Below are 17,592 nucleotides of genomic sequence, written 5' to 3'. Positions count from 1 at the left end.
TGGCTCATTTCAACATCCCATTCGATTTAAATCCAGTCAATTTATTTAGCCCCAAATCCCAAATTGCCTCAGCAATTGTTGTTGAATAAAATATGTGTTTGTGTTTTGGGTGAACTGTGCCAGTTGTTTAGTCTGGGTCTCATTTCAGCCGCTTCTCATTCGCTGTGAGTCAGATACCGATGCGTTGTTCTGCCAGTCTGCACCTGACCACGAGCACCCCAGTCTCCCCCCCCCCCCCCCCCCCCCCCCTCCTTCTGGTTCACTTCAAACCTGAAGGCACCGATTGTTAAAGTCGCAGGGTAGTTCAATTTTGTGGTTTACTTTTGAATTAAGAATATGCTTTAGATTTAAGAGACAACAATGTATTTGTTGTTAAGAGTATTTATTATTGGTATTTTATACAATCCGACTTGTTGAGATATTATTTAATTCAACTTTCTTCATGTGATTCAAAAGTTGACACAAGGCTGTTTCAATAATAATGGCGCTAAACGATACCTTCGTACCACGTTTAATATAAATGAGTATCTGAACTTGCCTCCGGTCCAACATGCCACTATGAAACACTGGCCCAAGTGATTGAGCTATACGACGATTGGCTTTGGATTCGTGGTCCCAGAGGATCTAATCTGATGAACAATGTTTTTCAAAAGTCATTCAAAATGATCACTGGACATGTGAAATCTATAGTGAGCCCATGACTTCATCAGTCTGGGTGTACCCCCCCACACAGTAAACTCTTCACAGGCACACCATGCTCAATAGCCAAACAAATCCAGGCAGACAGCTTTTTACTTATACATCTTTTATTGTTGCATTTATCTCTTCATTAAACAAGGAATACGAAGTGAAAAGGCCCTGCATACTAAGTAGTACAGAGCCTGGGAAGCCTCCAAAAAGCATGGCAGCAATTGTTCACAGATGTTTAAACAGCAGCAAGCACCCGTAGGATTTTTACCTTGGAATCAACAACGAAGCATACAAACATGAAATATAAACAAATACTGTTCAAGGTCAGTTGAAAAGTTAAGAGCTGCTTTTACTGGAAACACAGCTTCTTAAATAATGATAACCATATTACACCAATGTTTCTGTTTGACAAAACCCCATTTGGAAACATCTTGTGTCGTGAAATACACAATACAAGGAAAGTGGTTCAAATCGGCGTGTTACGTCAAGATGAAAGAAATATGCAGGATGTTGGGAAATAGAGTAAGAATTTGATCTGGCATTAACCACAGTTTCATGTACAGTAGGTTTAATGCAGCTACCATTTATATCTGTGAAAATGGCATTCTTTTTGTATTAAATTATTGTAATAAAATTCTCATTTGTGAAATTCCAAATGTACCGAAATGTCCAAAGCTCTGCGGATGCACCGCTCACAACTGTACTTGTTTGTCCATGTGAGTAATACAGAATAATGTAGAGCTGGTGAGGCGAAACTGAAGTATCACTCATGACATAACGCATCAAAAGAATGAATATTCGAATTACTATTCATATTTATTCTGACAATTAGACTATTATAATATTATAATATTTTGTATGTTGTGCTGATTTATTTCTGTCCGGCTTACCTTGAAATGTTACTTTGCAGCAATGAAAAGCATAGTACAAAAATACAATAAATATACACTGAGCAGTGCAGCATTTTTGCTTCATCGAGACACACAACATCCGATTACGTTTTCATATCTGATTTACATTTATAATGTCAAAGCTTTAGGGAAGAGTGGACTCAGCAATACATTTGTTTAACATTCAGTCAGCAAAAAATGACTTTGTTTACTGCAAGCGATTTCTCAAACGTTAAGGAAATGAAAGGATCCTTTTGCGTAGTGTATCCCAACACAACACTCACGTCGTAGGTATGTTGTGCCACTTAATCTTCACTGTATCATTTCATCCTGTCCAATCTCTTCATGAGGAGAGGACACTGTAAAGAACGGGATTCGTAATAAAAGCACAACCTTTTCCTCTGAGCCGCAGCAGATAAATACTTTGGAAGTCCGCAGTTAGCAGATTTGCTGTGTTCCCTCCGTATATACTCCCCATCTCATTAAGGTTTCCTTTCCCTAAGCCAGCACTAATCATAATTTATAGCCAATGACTACGAATAGTACAAAAGGCTTCAGATATTTACCACCAACTCAGCATTAGATGAGTGCATCTGTACAAAATAGTTTTCTTTGCTGCCTTTACTGATGAGTTTCTGCATTCTCATCAAACTCGTTTCTATCAGCAGGCAACTGTTTCTAAAGAAACAGCATTGATATACCAACTGTACAATAGATGACCGGCACAAATCATCCAACAGAAATATTTAGATACCAGCTTTGCAAGGAACTATAAGACTTAGTTAATGGAGACCAAACTAGTTGAAAGAATATTCCACAATCATATCGTTGCTGTTGGATTTCTTAATAGGAAACACGTCCAGGTGATTATTTCTTAAGATTTTATTTAAAAGCTTGTTTCTGTTTCCCCCAAAGCACAAAACAAATCCCCTGATGCAGCTTTAAGCTTTAGGCTCAACCTAACCACAAATCCCAACCAAGTGGTTTGTGGCATTAAACCATAGTGTTGAATTAACACCTATCCACAATCCTCGGAGAGCCCTGCGAGACCAAACCACTGCTCACTTAAAACACATGTAACTCAATACTGCAATACTAACAACCCATAATTGGCTAATCGGTTTGGAAACCAATGGGCTACAAGGCTTTGCAAAAAACATTTCATTTAAACTCAAAAACAAGGGTGCAGAATGCAGGTAAACGGCTCAAAGTCATCAAACGGGCAGCTGAGCTGAGCTGAGCTACGTTTTTTTTGTTCGCAACAAAGAGTTAAAGTGAACCACACAGTAGCCAGTGAGGTTTTTGCAGTAGTGTGTGTCCTAGTAACTGTTTGCCTGAAAACCGCACAAACTGTTGGCACAGAGTAGCAGGATTGCATTGAACTGTGTTGCCTTTAGGGATCATTCAATAGTCACTCGTCAGTCAATAAAATAGCATAGAAAACGGGCAATAAAATGCTGAAGAAGTCCTTCAGCCTGCAGCCAGCAGCGGCCACCCACAACATTATGCATTATGCATCAAGCAGGATACTTGATTAGCGGCTCACACAACCGTAACTGATTACATGATCCTCCTGATGAAGATGATGAACCTACACTTGGCATTCTGATTTGTCTGACTCAAAGTCTCTTATTAGTTCCAGCTGAACTTGACCAATAACTGCTTTACTGTACATATGGCATGTGAGAACTAACCTCATGAAATCAGGAGGATTTTACCAAAATCTTTTCATCCCCAGGCAGTTTTTTTTTAGATCATGTGCTTCTGCATTGGACCTCTTAAAAAGCTTTTCAATCGGCAAGTGAAGATCCACAAGGAGACCTGCATTTTCAATACGGTTGCATCTCACATAAACTGATATTCTAGGGTTGCCTCTCATTCATACTTTGCCTACTTTTCGAAAAAAGAATGCTGTCTATTCATAATTTGTTTGAAATGAGTGTTGGCACTAAAGTTCAATATTTTAATAAAACTTAACTTGATCGAAGAGCTAAAACCAGCCTTCCATCCATAATATTCAAAAGTAATGAGGAGACACGTCAGAAATGTTTTGAAAGTAATTCACAGCCTCTGGCAAAAATCAGGTGTTATTTTGCCTGTAGTACGGTATAAAGTAGTTTGTATGAGTTCTCTATGCACTGACATTATCATTTTTAGATTTGCCCAAAGCATCACAAAAGCAAGATGAATGAACCCATTTGCAACACAGCATTTAACTTGGATGATTCTAAATTTGACATCGAAGCGATGACCTTTCGGGATGTTGCCCTGGTCCTCTTCAGTCGTTTTTTGTGAACTCGCCTGCCTCCCAGCGCAGAGCCATGGAACTCTTGTGTCTTCCTCCCGTGTAGACCTCTGGAAACTGAGAAATAGCAGATTCTTTACCTGCACGTCCTCCACCTCCTTTTTCAAGTCATTACACTGAAGGTGGGGTCTTAAAATCAATGTTTCAATGTAATGGTAAAGGCATGGTAACATTGCAGGTTTGAGTTATCTTAACACAATTGGTGTCAATTCAGTCTTTTATAAACTCTATAGATTTCAATTGATGAAACTCAACCCAGTCGCCTTAAAACGTTGTATCGTTGTACCAACAGCATGACACACTCAACTTTTTTCTTAATCAAAAGAACAATTCAATGATTCCTGCCTACAGGATATAATCAACAAAACCATAACTGACTAAACTAAATTACCATGAAAAAACAACACCTTTTCTTACTTAACAAGCGTTGCGTGAAACAACAATGGGTAAAACTACATTGTACACAACTTTGTGTAAATAAAGTACATTTTTAACCAAGAGCTTACTCTGTGATCACAGGATAAAGCGGAGCGATCCATCCTGTAGTTGGTTTTCAGTGGTGATGATGGAGAGGACTTGCACTTTACTGGAACATCAACTACCAACAGAACAAAGAGGATCATTAGCTTAATTGTAAATAGCCATAGAAAAAAATACCAAATGATATCTGGGACCAGTATTTGGATGTCATACCTGAATCGTCGAATGCCAATGTGTCCATGTGATTTGACGATATCCTTTCATTATTGAACCCGTCTTTGCCATATAGATTTGCCCTATCTTTTCTCAGCTCGTCCTCCCTCTGCTTCACAATCTTAATCTCTTCATCCACCAGTGACATCGTGCTTCTTGAACGCAGCTTGAAAAAGGGGTTCTTCAGAAAAATCTTTTCCTGCGGCTGCTCGCAGGCTTTGTTGAGGGAGAACTCTGAGGCACTGCGGATAATCAGATTGGATGTCTCTAGGATGATGAGGTTGGGGCTGCTGTCCTCTGAGCACCAATTGCCACACTTAGCTACCTCATTATCTTTCCCATGTCTCGGGCTGGAGGTGAAATCGTTCCTAGGGTTGAGAATGATAATGTTGTTTGCTGATACTTCATGTTTCAGTGGTTCCTTAGTGGGTGATGAAGTGATGATGAATGACGGTGTCAGTGGAGTGCTTATTGATCTGGGCATACTTTGTGAGGGAGCACAATCAGTTGATTTTCCCATCCTGGAGAGGCCCCTCTCCCTTCTGAAGTGTTCCTCCCTCTCCATTGATATGCGAATTTCCTTTTCAACTGGTGTTTCTGGGTCATCGAAAGTTGACCTGTAACTAGAATCATCCAGGCCGGAATCCTCCGAGCAAGGGCTGAATTGAGTGTGAGGATAATCACCAACCAGATTCAAATTCTCCAGGTCGTGTGCTTTCTTTTGAGTTCTTTCAATGTTACGCACTGGTGTGTACATGAAGCTGTGGCTGCTATGGAAGCTGAGCTGCTTGGCTGTAGGTAAGACAATCTTGTTCATGGTTTGCTCCTCCATTTCACGCCACTGTTTACGGGCCAGCTGGAAGTCCACATGTTCTGTGCTTACATTCTCACTCTTTGTCTCTTGTATCACACAGAAGTCTTTCGGTAGCTTCTTCATAAAATCTTCATTGATGTGCTTTTGGTGGGTTGTGTGGTTGTGGTTTGCATCCCTGCCATTTTCACTCTCATCTTCAGAGATTTTGGACAAACCTTGAATGCCTAAAGGATTATATTTGACCTCTTGAGAAGAGGAAGGGAAGGCAATGATATCCACAGGTTGTTCTAGAACTTCTTCAACTTGGGGAACATCAAAACTGACCTCTTCAAACTTCCTGTTGTCTTCTTCCTCAAATTCTGTCCCCTCAATTTTCTGTACAAAGAGCTCCTGGGCACTCAACTGAAGACTGTCCAAATATGAGTCATCATCTTCTTTATTTATTGACGAAGAGAATATTGTTCTCCATTTTTCATCTGTCTCATCGGTCTCACTGTCTGCAGAAATCTCAACTCCCAGACATTCGTCCATTTCCTCCGGCACAAAGTCATGGCAGGATTCATTGTAAACATCTGATATTGCCTCCTCTTCAATGCCATAATCTAATATTGACTCCTTTGAATTGGATGGTTCAAGAACAATAGCATGATCCTCCTCGGATTCCTCTATGTCTACATTTTGATCTTTGACAACAAGCATATTATCTTTAGGCTCTGAGTCAGGGTAAAACTCTCTCTCAAGGTATTGCTCCAACTCAGGGTACTGGGGTTGTTCAAGGTCTTGTTCGGACATAGGGTAGCGCCCCAGTTTAAGATCTTCTCGCTCAGGGTATTGCTCTGGCTCAGCGTCTTGCCCTGGTTCAGGGTCTCGCTCTGGTTGAGATTCTTGCTCTAGCTCAGGGTATTGCTCTGGTTCAGGGTATTGCTCTGGTTCAGGGTATTGCTCTGGTTCAGGGTCTTGTTCTGGTCCAGGTTCTTGCTCTGACTCTGGGTGTTGCTCTGATTCAAAGACTTGCAGGGGTTCCAGTTCTTGCTCTGGTCCAGGTTCTTGCTCTGACTCAGGGTATTGCTCTGGCTCAGGGTGTTGCTCTAATTCACAGTCTTGCTGGGGTTCCGGTTCTTGCGCTGGTCCAGATTCTTGCTCTGACTCAGGGTATTGCTCTGGCTCAGGGTGTTTCTCTAATTCAGAGTCTTGCTGGGGTTCCGGTTCTTTCTCTGGTCCAGGTTCTTTCTCTGGCTCAAGGTATTTCTCTTGTTCAGGTCCTTGCTCTGGTTCAGGATATGGCTCTAGTTCAGGATAATACTCTGGCTTAGGGCATTGTTCTTGCTCAGGATCTTGTTCTGACTTCTCCTGCCTTTTACGATGATCCTCATTCTCATAAACACTGTCTGCACTAGAGAGTGTATCTGACACGGATGAGGTGATTGACTCATTCCTATTCAGCTCTTCATGCACTGATTCTAATACCAACGCTTCATTTTGCTCTGGGCAAGGCATTTCAGTGCAAATACTAGTCTCCGAACACTCCGGCTCGCTGATCTCAATTGTGCCGCTTGGCAGTTCAGTTAATATTTTAACGAGCATTTCTGTTTTCCCCGGGAAATTGGATGAGTCGGTCTCTGAACAAACTTGCTCATCATCTGCACTGAAATTGTTTCCCTGCACAGGTGAATCAGCCACAGTGGCCTTCACTTCCCAGTCCATTGCCAGCTCTGATTGTTCAGTGGTTTCCATGGTGACGGATACAGAAGTCTGATTCTGAGTTGAGCTGCACCCTTTGTTCAAATCTTTTCCATCGGCCTCGCCATCCATCGAGGTAGCTTTCTGAGAAGAGACAATAAGTAAAAATAGGGATATATACCTTTTAGTTTGTACTTTTTCTAAATGAATAGCCAAGTTGGTAATCAAAACCCACATTAGCGGTACTTCACCCTGGCATTATTTGCATTCTCCTTAACCCCTTCTTCCTGTATTTAAAATGTCTTTAACATATCTCTAATAAATATCTTTTTAGAAAATGTGCCTGTGTAACATCCTCCCCATAAAGTTGATGAAATACAATCAGCTAATAAGAAACAAGCCAAGGCTATTATTTAGACATTTTTTTACATATTTAACATAATTTTAACAGCACAAAGCAGCACTCAATCCACCAATGACTCAACTATGTAAATCTAATGTCTAACAAATACAGTAGAAAAACTGTTGCAATGTGCACAATTAAGACCCTGAATCGTCAGACTGATTTTATTGTTGAGATAATGATTCATGTTATATGTCATATAATTCAGAGCTAATCATACTGATCGTCACTGATCGTGACCCTTACAGTATCCATCAAGGAATTGGCTCAATAACACTCAAAGATGTTATTGTGAATGTGAATCACACCTAAGTGACTTTGACCAACAAGTCCTAAAGTTATCCATGGATAACAATTGAATGTTCTGTGCCTGTGGCAGTTGGAAAAACACGTGCTCATGTATCTGCAGAGGGATGGGGGTGGTGATGAGGAAGGTGGAGTTGTGAGGCTGTGTGTTGGAAAAGAGGCAAGCATATCTGTGCTTGTTGCTGTGCTGACCAAAAGTATCCGTAAGCGGGTTATGTGCAGAAAAAGAGGAAGAACATCAATAGCTGAATTAGATGGCATTATATTTGTTCTTATGTAAGACTGCAGGCTTGAGTCAGCCTCCCACACACTGCCGGAGTGTCCCTGCAACATGATTGGCTGAGGCCCCCCTTGTATTCACAATTGTACACACACTCACAGCTACTTTAATTGTTTGTGTCACTGTGGACCATCACTTTCTATATATTAAAACATTATAGGTTATAGAGATAGTGTAATTTTGTTTATACCTTGCATAGTCATTTTCTGGAAATTATTTAATTCCTTCCTACTGTTTACATATTTACAGTCAGGGCTAGTTGTTGCTCACAAATAGTAGCTACTAGATGACACGTGCACTGCTCATCGCTCCTGAGCAATTTGTATTTCAGTGCTTTCAGTATTTCGGCGGCTCATGCAATGAATGTATTCCCGTGGGGTATTTATGCTGCCTCACAGACAAGTTGAAAAAACTCAGCATGGATGTCATAACATATAATCCCTGGCGTAGTCAACAGCCCTTACTGTTCCAAATAAGGAAACAAGTTTCATTCACAAACCTTTTAGACAAAGACAAAAAAACAGTAGTCGTATAAGTGGATCTGAATCAATTATATATGTCATCATAAATAAATCTGGGCTGATAAATAAACTTCATAAAACAGTCCCACACACGCAGACCACTGCACTTCCAGTGTCCCTATCAAGAAACTATTGAAAATATTTTTTCAGTTTCCAGTCACAATTCTATGCAGGCAAAGAAAAAAACCTTCTACTGACTGCACCATGGTAACCATCAACATGGTTGACACTGTCGCCGCCCCCACCTCCTCAGCAGATTGCTAAATGTCATGGAAGGGCTGTCTAAGTCTCATGGTGCAAAAGTGGTAGATAAAACATAAAGCCTCTTTCATGCTGAAATCATGGCTCTCATTAACTCTGAAGTTAAGTCAAAAAGCCTGAATATCTACTCTTTGCAAGTGGTAGCAAAACTTGAGCTTCTGGGCTAGAATTTTCTTGGCTAAATGGTGCTGTGCTAGTGCTATCCGGTTGCAGAAGCTCCTCTGTATTATTTTGACTTCTGTTTTGTTTTGTTCATTATAGTTTAGTTAAGTGATGGTCTTTTCCCTTTTCTTTGCTCAGTGTCCATGCAGCTCACCGTGGAGGACACAGGGGGAGGCGGCACAGGTGATGGGGGGTGTGGTGCATGGAGGGCACAGATGAGGGCTTTGAATCAAACCTGTTAAAGAAACAGTTTAGCTCGTTGGTCCTCTCCAGGGAGCCCCCTGGTTGTCACCCTTCAACCGTGTAGCCACTTATCTGCTTCCCTCACATTGCTCTATTGGAGTTTGGCCTCCAGCTTCCTTGAGTAGGAGTTCTTCATCTTTAGTGCAGGCTGAGTTCCTCCCTGTCCCCAAACCTGAAGGTTGCTTTTACTGTGAGTCTGACACAAGTCATATTCAGAGTGTGTTAAGTGTTTATTGGACTTAAAAAATGAAATGGAGTTTGGCATTTTTCTGCGGAAGTTAACATAGAGTTGGTCCAGAGATGTATTATTGCTTTTTGGGCAGCGAAGACCTGGGTGAAAGTTGGCTGAGCTTTATCTAGTGTGGTCTGGTTAAAGCCTCCAGTGATGGAACGTGGCAGAATGGCGGATGAGAACCCCCACTGCAGATAGTACGGGGAAAAGATTCGTTCCGCAACTTTTCTTCTTATGCTCTGTGTCTTGTGTCTGCACAAGCACTGTTGAAGCCACTATGGCCAACCTGTGCCGTGTCAAAAATCAGCCATGTCTCAGTGTAAAACAGGATGCTGCAATCTCAGTACTCCCTCTGGGTCTTTACTGGCTCACCGTGCTTGTCCGTCTTGTTGGCCAAGGACCTCACGTTCCCCATTAATATCGCTGATACCGAGGGTTTGTATTTCTTCTTCGCCTTCAACTTAGTGCCAGCTGTGCAACCAACGTCCTCTTCAGTCCGTCTGGGATTTCAGGCCTGGCACACGGCAGCCGCAGGGGTGAACTCAGTGCAATCAGCTAATCACAGAGTAAGGAATGTGCCAAGTCCAATGTGCATGGATATCCGGCAAAATGAGAAGAGTAGTGACTAGAAAAGTTGAAACAGTTGACTGACGTGCTGACGTCACTTAAATAGACCATTAAAGAAGAAATAAAACTTCAGGCTTCCACTAGCACAGCGCCATTTTTCATAGGTAATAATAGTATAAGATGCATTACTATGACTGCAACCATTACTGCTTTGGTTAGCAATAACATTATGTCAAATCCATTGCTGTAAAATGGTTCAACCAATATGGTAGATGGCCGGGACGGAGATCGAACCTTCGATCCTTTGGGTGAGTGGAGAACACCCTCGTCCTTTAAACAGAGTCAGATGGGAGGGGGGCGTTGCTGTGCTGCTGACGATCCAACCGGCTAACGGTACGGGTGACGGGTCGTTGGCGGCACGGCTGTCACACAGCTATACTCAAAATAGCTGTTGAAGAAGATTTCACTCTTTCGTAAAAAACAATAGGTCTGGAGCTGAGAGAGAAGAGTGAGGAAGTCGGAAACGAGTGAGGGGCCGAGCGATTAAATCATTTCATGGTAATCCTTGTCAACACAGAAACATGGAATAACATTGATCTTACCCTTATTGAACTGTATTGTGATGAGGAGGAGGATGGATAGGTAAACGCTAAGGGACTATACTAGTATTTATTTTTCTAGTCTTCCAACCTCGTAGATCACTTTAACAGTACCCATTCACACACTGATGGCAGCACCTGCCCATTAGTAACCAACGTTCACACCATGATGGCACATGGACCAGAGAAGCCAGGGATCAAACTGCTCATCTATTGTCCTGTAGTAAATAACAAATGTCTTAGCTCTTGAGATACAATCGGAACTTGTCTAAGCAGGTCATTTTTACGTTATCACCATTAAACTTCCCTAAAGCTCTTGTGTTTCTGAGAAGGACTTCCATGTCAAACTCATAATACGGTATGTATGCTAAAGGTAAACAAAACAACAGAGGCTTGCTTCATAAATAAACAGAAAAATACAGAGCTTGATTTCTCACTGCTTGGACAAATCCAACCAAAACACTCTCTATAGCTCGATTTCACTACTGAGTTCAAACATTCAATTCAGCACAACAAGGACGCTCCAACCTCACTGCTTATTCACACCCATGAAGCTCCCGAACACACACATGCATACACCTACTGCAGCTAGTTGATACATAGCATACTACAACCCAATAACAGCGCTGCTAGGAGGCTTGCAGCATCACTCCAACCACATGAAAAACACGAGCTGTCTTCCATTCGAGTAGCAGTGAGGAACTATACTATGAAGCAGAGACACATGTTTGCAAACTTGTGTGTGTTAATATTCCTACCTGAGACGGTGTGATGGGCTTACGCAGACTACTCTGCTCTGTTTCTGAGTGCAGCCTCAACACTGGCAGCACAGCCTGGCTGCTGCCGCTCCTGATTGGACGGCTGGTGGAAGGAGGGCTGTCCTGGAGTCAGCCAATACTTGAGCTTACTCTGATGAACACACACTTAGACAGAGAGGAGCTCATCTTGTCTTCATACACTCTATGCAAAAGCAGGGTTGATTTGAGTCCTAGCCCATATGTTTCTCTGCTAGTAGGAAGACCATTGCATCTGGATTTTTCCAATACTCACTATTTTGTGTGAGCCTGCAATGCATTAGTTAATTATGTAGTGTTTATAGTTACAAATTAAACTTGATTTATCTCTTTGTTTACCTGGGGACAGTTAAAATAGGCTGTGGACGCAACATATATAATCACCAGTCAAACTTCGGGTATGTTAATCTAGCATGTAAAGCGGAATACCTTATACAGGAAAGAGCAGCTGATAATGACCCTGTTTAACTGTTGGGCTTCACCATTTCAGTGGACTGACATGTGTCCAAGACACATATCCATACTGCTGCAGTTTTAGAACTTCTTTACACAATGCTTTGTTAAATCTTGGGGCTTTGGACAGTTTGATCGATATTCTTTGGGCTAAGCCGTTGCCTGCTTGGCATGGCAGAAAACCAACTCGCTCATGTCTTCACCATACATGTTTGTATGTGGTTTTGTGGGTGGTTGTTACATGTCCCATGTTTTGTTCTGTGCCTTTAACTGTGTGAGTGGGGTGGAGTGCTTGTTTCTCATAATAAAGATGTCCTGTTTGCTGGTCTGGCCTTAAAAAAGGAAAAAATCAATAAACTTTAGTTGTTTGCACCACTCTGTTCTCCTGTGGGGTTTCAGCATCGGCGTCGTCAATCAGCCCCTCTCAGTGTGAACTTCCTGTCAGCTTCAACTGGCACAAATTAGAAATGTTTGTTAACAGCTGTGATACATTTCTGTTAACAAAGCACATTAAATCCTTTTGGATAACAACATTGGTTTATTACACTTTTAAAAAGAGATACTGCGTAAATGTTGAATTTCTGAGATTATGCTTGCCATTTGTCTAACTTTCCACATTATTGTCTTGCATACTGAATTGTTATAAGACTGAATACTCTAAGACTGATGTCTAAAATGCCACCTTCTTTCCCCCATCATTATTTTCACATCTCACACAGCAAAGTAATTTTACATAAAAAGAGCAGTAACTTTCCCCTCAGCCATCAGTCCTATCATATTTTAAGACAGAATTCTGTGCAGCCCTGTTGTCATGCAGTCCTGCTTTATACACAAGTCCACAATATTAATATCACTAATTAAGTTATCTAATTTTAAATGTTCATCTTTTTAAACTAAAAAAATAATGTTAGTGCTGTCAATCAGCCTTTGATCATCAATTGAGCTGTTTGTATGTCTTGAGATCATTTTTTAAGGAGACTAATAAGGTCTGATGTATCTATGTTGCTGTGAAAGAGTTTTTGCCGCGTCCTTGTATCTTTTTTTTTGGTTGCATAGCTGTCACACTTAAATGTTAAAAATCATTGGAAGAAATTTCAAACATAACCCGAGGAAATACAAAATGCAGTTTTTAAATGATGATTTTAATTATTACGGGAAAAAATCTATTCAAATCTACCTGGCACTATGTAAAAAAAACATAAATCCTGAATGAGCTTGTGATAAACCACACTTTTTAAGGGAGCGTGGTTATGTTTCACTTGCCACCCCCTGGCCTGTCTACTGGGAGACCTGTTGAATCAAGAAGTCACCAAACAACATAAAAAGAACTGCAGCCCTCCCTTTCAACAGCTAAGGACAGAGTTTATGACTCAACATTAAGAAAGAGACTGGGCAAACATGGCATTCATGGGAGAGTTTTAATAAGAAAGCAACTGCTGACCAATTAGATGGAGGGGGTAGTATAATTCTTCGGGGGCTGTTTGAAGCTTCAGGACCTGGACCACCTACCATAATTTATAGAACCATGAATTCCGTTCTCTACCAGAAAATCCTGAAGGACAATATCCGGCTATCAGTTTGAGTCCAAGCTCAAGCGTGCTAGGATTCTGGACAATGACGATGATCTGAAACCTTGTGGTGGTTTTAGGTCATTATGGACAGGATATTGAGCCGTAGTCGAGGGGAGGAGGGTCCACAGTTCGAGGTGCTGCAGGCTCATTGCTGCTTTTGGTAGATGATGTGGTGCTAATGGTATCTTTGGGGTTTGCAGCCGAGTGTGAAGCGGTCAGGATGAGGATCAGCACCTCTAAATCTGAGGCCATCGTTCTCAGTAGGAAACCAATGGATTGCCTTCTCCGGGTAGGAAATGTGGCCTTACCCCAAGTTATGGGTACAAGCGGCGGAAATGCATTTCCTCAGTAGTGCCGGTATCTCCCTTAGAGACCGTCTTCCAAGGGTAGCTCGGAGTAGAGCCACTGCTCCTTTGCCAAACCACCTCAACTCTCTTCTTTCAACGCAATCTAGTAAGGACGCCCCCTGGGCGCCTCCCTAGGGGGATTTTCCAGGCACGGTCAGCTGAGAAGGTTCCCCGGGGAAGACCCAGGACTAGATCACTTTGGAACGCCGAGTCAGAACTGGTAGATGCGGCCCGTGAAAGTGAACTGTTGCCACCGTGACCCCGGATAAGAGGGTGAAGATGAGATGAGATGGGGTCAATATCTTTGATCAAAATCTATGAAGTTTAAATCAAATTAAATATCTACATCCTAATTTTAGAGTACCTAACTAATTTTTAGTTTTATGTATATTTTTAATGATATACAAAACGTATTAGCTGTAGATAAAGTACCCAAAAGTTTATTATAATGAATAACTTAAATTTGTAAGTAAAAACAAACTCTTCCTTAGTCCAGGTGGAAAGTAGAATCAATTTTGTTCTCCTGAGTAGAGAGGGCTCTTTCGCAACTCTATGGTTGGCGATTCTATCCCAGGATGATACGTGTCCTGTGTGAGCAAGACTAACTGCTAATTGTAAGTTATATTGGATAATGCTATTGTAGCGGCTAAGCCGAACTTGAAGCCACTGAGGGGCTGCGTAGACAGGCTAAAAGTTGCGTTTGACGCGCTGGCCACCTCGTCACCACCTGTTTCGTTCTGCACAATAAACCCGCTCACGCCTTTGAGTTTTTGCTTGGATATTTGGTTTATTTGTCAGAATGTGGAGTCCATATAGCTGTCACCCATAACCACGTACTTGTGACGGAGCCCGGAGCGGTCAAACTGTGTGCTCCTCCGTCTCGCAACACCTGCCACCTGGCTGAAAGTGCCCACCTAATAAGGCAAGTGCACCATGGTGACACCTGCTGGCCCAATTCGGTATCTTCCACCCATTATCAATTAAAACTGGCTCCTACAGCTATGTAATACAATATGCTTGAAATGTCAACCTCAATAAATATTGACAAAGCAATTTGTACTGAATGAGGTTACAAACCCTTAAACAATGACTGTAACCAATAAGATATTCAAATGGATTAATGCTAGTCAAAAATGCATGAATACAGTTACCAATATATTTCAAACAACTTAATAATTTAATAAATAAGTATTATTCTAAGCAGTGACATTGTGCCCATGTATATTACCCTGGTTAATAAAACTAACTAACAGCATTGGCAGTAACTCAGTTGTTTTCTTCAATCCCTCTAACCTACAAAAACTCATAAACATGGTAAAGGACAAGGAAAGACAGAGAATAAATTACATTCCTATATTTACTCTCCAACAATCCAGTTTCTTAGGAAGTGGTTAGGTGCCATCTTAACTTCCTGTTGAAAAGAGTTTCATCTCCTCCATATTTATGCTGTCTGTTTCTGCAGAAACAGCCACCCTCTGTCCTTCCAGGTAGGGACTGGGTCTCTCAGGAGGGTGGGTGAATGTTGGCTTGTGGAGCCCTATATCGTTACTGTTTCTGACATTATCTTCAGTAACGTCTCTGCACCCTTTAACATTTGCTATACCTACTTTGGGTTGGAAGACTTTACTCTTGTATCCCTCTGGATGGTACGAGAGACACCCTTCGCTGCTTTCATTCGGATCATAATAGGATTTTTCATCCTCCTCCTCATCACTGCTGATAATAACCAGCTCTGCTTGGATGTCATCTTTATTCTTGTCCTCTGCATTTTCATAGCCCATGAATATCATGGTGATGGGTTCTGATTCTAGCTCCTCTGGCAGGGTGTTCATGAGATTAAGAGAGGCAATGCCATCTGCAGAGATGGGTGAATTACTCTTAACATCACCTGAACTCTCTGCGAGAACATAAAGATCAACCCCGGCCTTATGGTTGGCTAGTGGAGGACTGCAGCCATCTATACTTGGTTGTTTGGGTGCTGGTACACCTCCAGACCAGTCTTTGACTGAGACAAGAACCGCTGGGTTTGAACTGCAGGCATCCGTCTTTCTGTTGGTGGGTCCCAGGAGAAGAGTTTCACCATGACTGTCACTCTTTGATTGTCCTGGAATGTGAGGACAAGGCCAAATGGTTTCTTGTCTTGGTCTTTGGACTCTTGATATGGATTCAGGTTGGATAAGACTTGGGCTAGGTGATATGTTTGTAGATTGTGATGGTTCCATGTCCAGGCTGCATTTTTTTTTCTCTCTGAAAATTTGATCTTCATTTCTGGGCAGGCCTGAGTTTTGAAATGGTCTGGGGCTGGGTGTTGGAGTTTGTCTCCTTATCCTAGGTGTTGAAGGCGTGCTGCTTCCTTTGTAGGGTACAGCATAGACAGGCTGATGGTACTGCACCTCAGTTGGTACATTCTTCTCTGTGGCCTGATGCAGCAGCTCGTCTACCTCTGTGGGCGTCATTACTGCCACTGTCCCATGGTGAATTTTACTTCCGTCTTGTTGCAGAGCATATACGGACTTCCGCCCATCATCGTACACCTTTAAGCCCCTCTCTTGTATTGTTTCCGGGGTGATAGTTGCTGTAGAGACTACCTGACTTTTGCCTGTTCTCTTATCATGCTCCACACTGATCTCCATCACAAAAGTAGCTGGAATGGAGAAAATACTTAAATGAACTTCACTGGATTAAGCTCGGAGAACAAATAATGATCAATGACATGTCTTGTCACTGAACATTTGTTAATGTTACATATATTCTTGTTTTGAATCCTAGGAAAACTAATACTGCTGTCTTGGCCTATACATTTTTACTAAGACCAGTGTACGGCCTGTATATTGCAAAAATATATAGTTTATGATATCCTGCACCAAATAAGAGATATAACTGGATATATATGGATATTATGAATCTGTCTCTGTTGACAGGACATGTACTACAGTCCTTCAAGGTAGCTGTATTTCAACCTCTTCCTAAGTAACCTACTCTTGCTCCAGAGGAGTTGGCTAACTAGAGACCTATCTTTAGCCTGCCCTTCCTCTCTAAGAGCTTTGAGTAAGCAATCAGAAATCAGTTCTATGACTCTCTACATAAGAATTGTTTGTTTGAGAATTTATCAAACCAAATCAGGATTTCGAGTGCATCACAGCACAGAAATAGCTGTGGTAAAAATTCCGAATGATCTTCTACATGCATCAAACCAAGGACTTTTCTCGGTTCCTGTCTTTCTGGACCTCCGTGCTATTTGTCACCCTTGATCATTAAATCATGTTGCAGGGACTAGAACATAAGATTGGAACCTTACTTGGCTGGTTTAAGTCGTAATTATCGGATTGATTTTAGTTTTTAAACGCTGAAACGTCAATGACTACCAATGTTGGTCACAGAGTCCCACAAGCTTCTGTGCTTGGACCGATTTTATTTAACCTCTATATACTTAGATGTTTTCTTTATTAGGCCTGAAGCATCTTCCAAGTCAGCTGTCTCGTGATATAGTTTCTCTGGATGGCATTGTTCTGGTATCCAGCAGCACCCAAAATAATCTTGGAGTTCTTTTTGACCAGTACGTGTCCTATAACTCTCCGATAAAACAGATTTCAAGGACTGCCTTTTTTCATTTCCGTCAAGGGTGCCGCCACCTTTTCGGCTCGCGAGCTACTTTTTAATCGACCAAGTTGTTGCAATCTAATAGTAGTGGGGAGAACGAGCAGTTGTGGCAACCAAACGGAACAGCAACGCTACATAACGTTAAGTAAGTGTCATCTGTCAAAAGAGAGGAAACTAACAA

General features: G+C 41.6%; 1 protein-coding gene across 3 annotated transcripts in view; it reads right to left on the bottom strand.

The window, feature by feature from the left end:
• Nucleotides 1-2,051: 2,051 nt before the first annotated feature.
• The window catches only part of palmdb (palmdelphin b), a 34,263-nt gene continuing 18,722 nt past the window's right edge, over nucleotides 2,052-17,592 (bottom strand). For 2 of the 3 annotated variants that reach the window (XM_037455670.2, XM_037455669.2), the window contains exons 6-8: nucleotides 4,579-7,216; nucleotides 4,392-4,483; nucleotides 2,052-3,942 (exon numbers count right to left, since the gene is read on the bottom strand). In XM_037455670.2, coding sequence (XP_037311567.2) covers nucleotides 3,859-3,942; nucleotides 4,392-4,483; nucleotides 4,579-7,216 — 2,814 coding nt within the window. In that variant the 3' untranslated portion in view covers nucleotides 2,052-3,858. Of the gene's footprint in view, nucleotides 3,943-4,391; nucleotides 4,484-4,578; nucleotides 7,217-11,404; nucleotides 16,456-17,592 lie in introns of those variants that run through there. The other variant, XM_037455671.2, reaches the window with a different exon arrangement.

Source organism: Pungitius pungitius, chromosome 19, assembly GCF_949316345.1.
Source record: "Pungitius pungitius chromosome 19, fPunPun2.1, whole genome shotgun sequence".
NCBI lineage: Eukaryota > Metazoa > Chordata > Actinopteri > Perciformes > Gasterosteidae > Pungitius > Pungitius pungitius.
The sequence above is the reverse complement of the archived record's forward strand: the minus strand, read 5'-3'. Positions and strand labels throughout refer to the sequence as shown.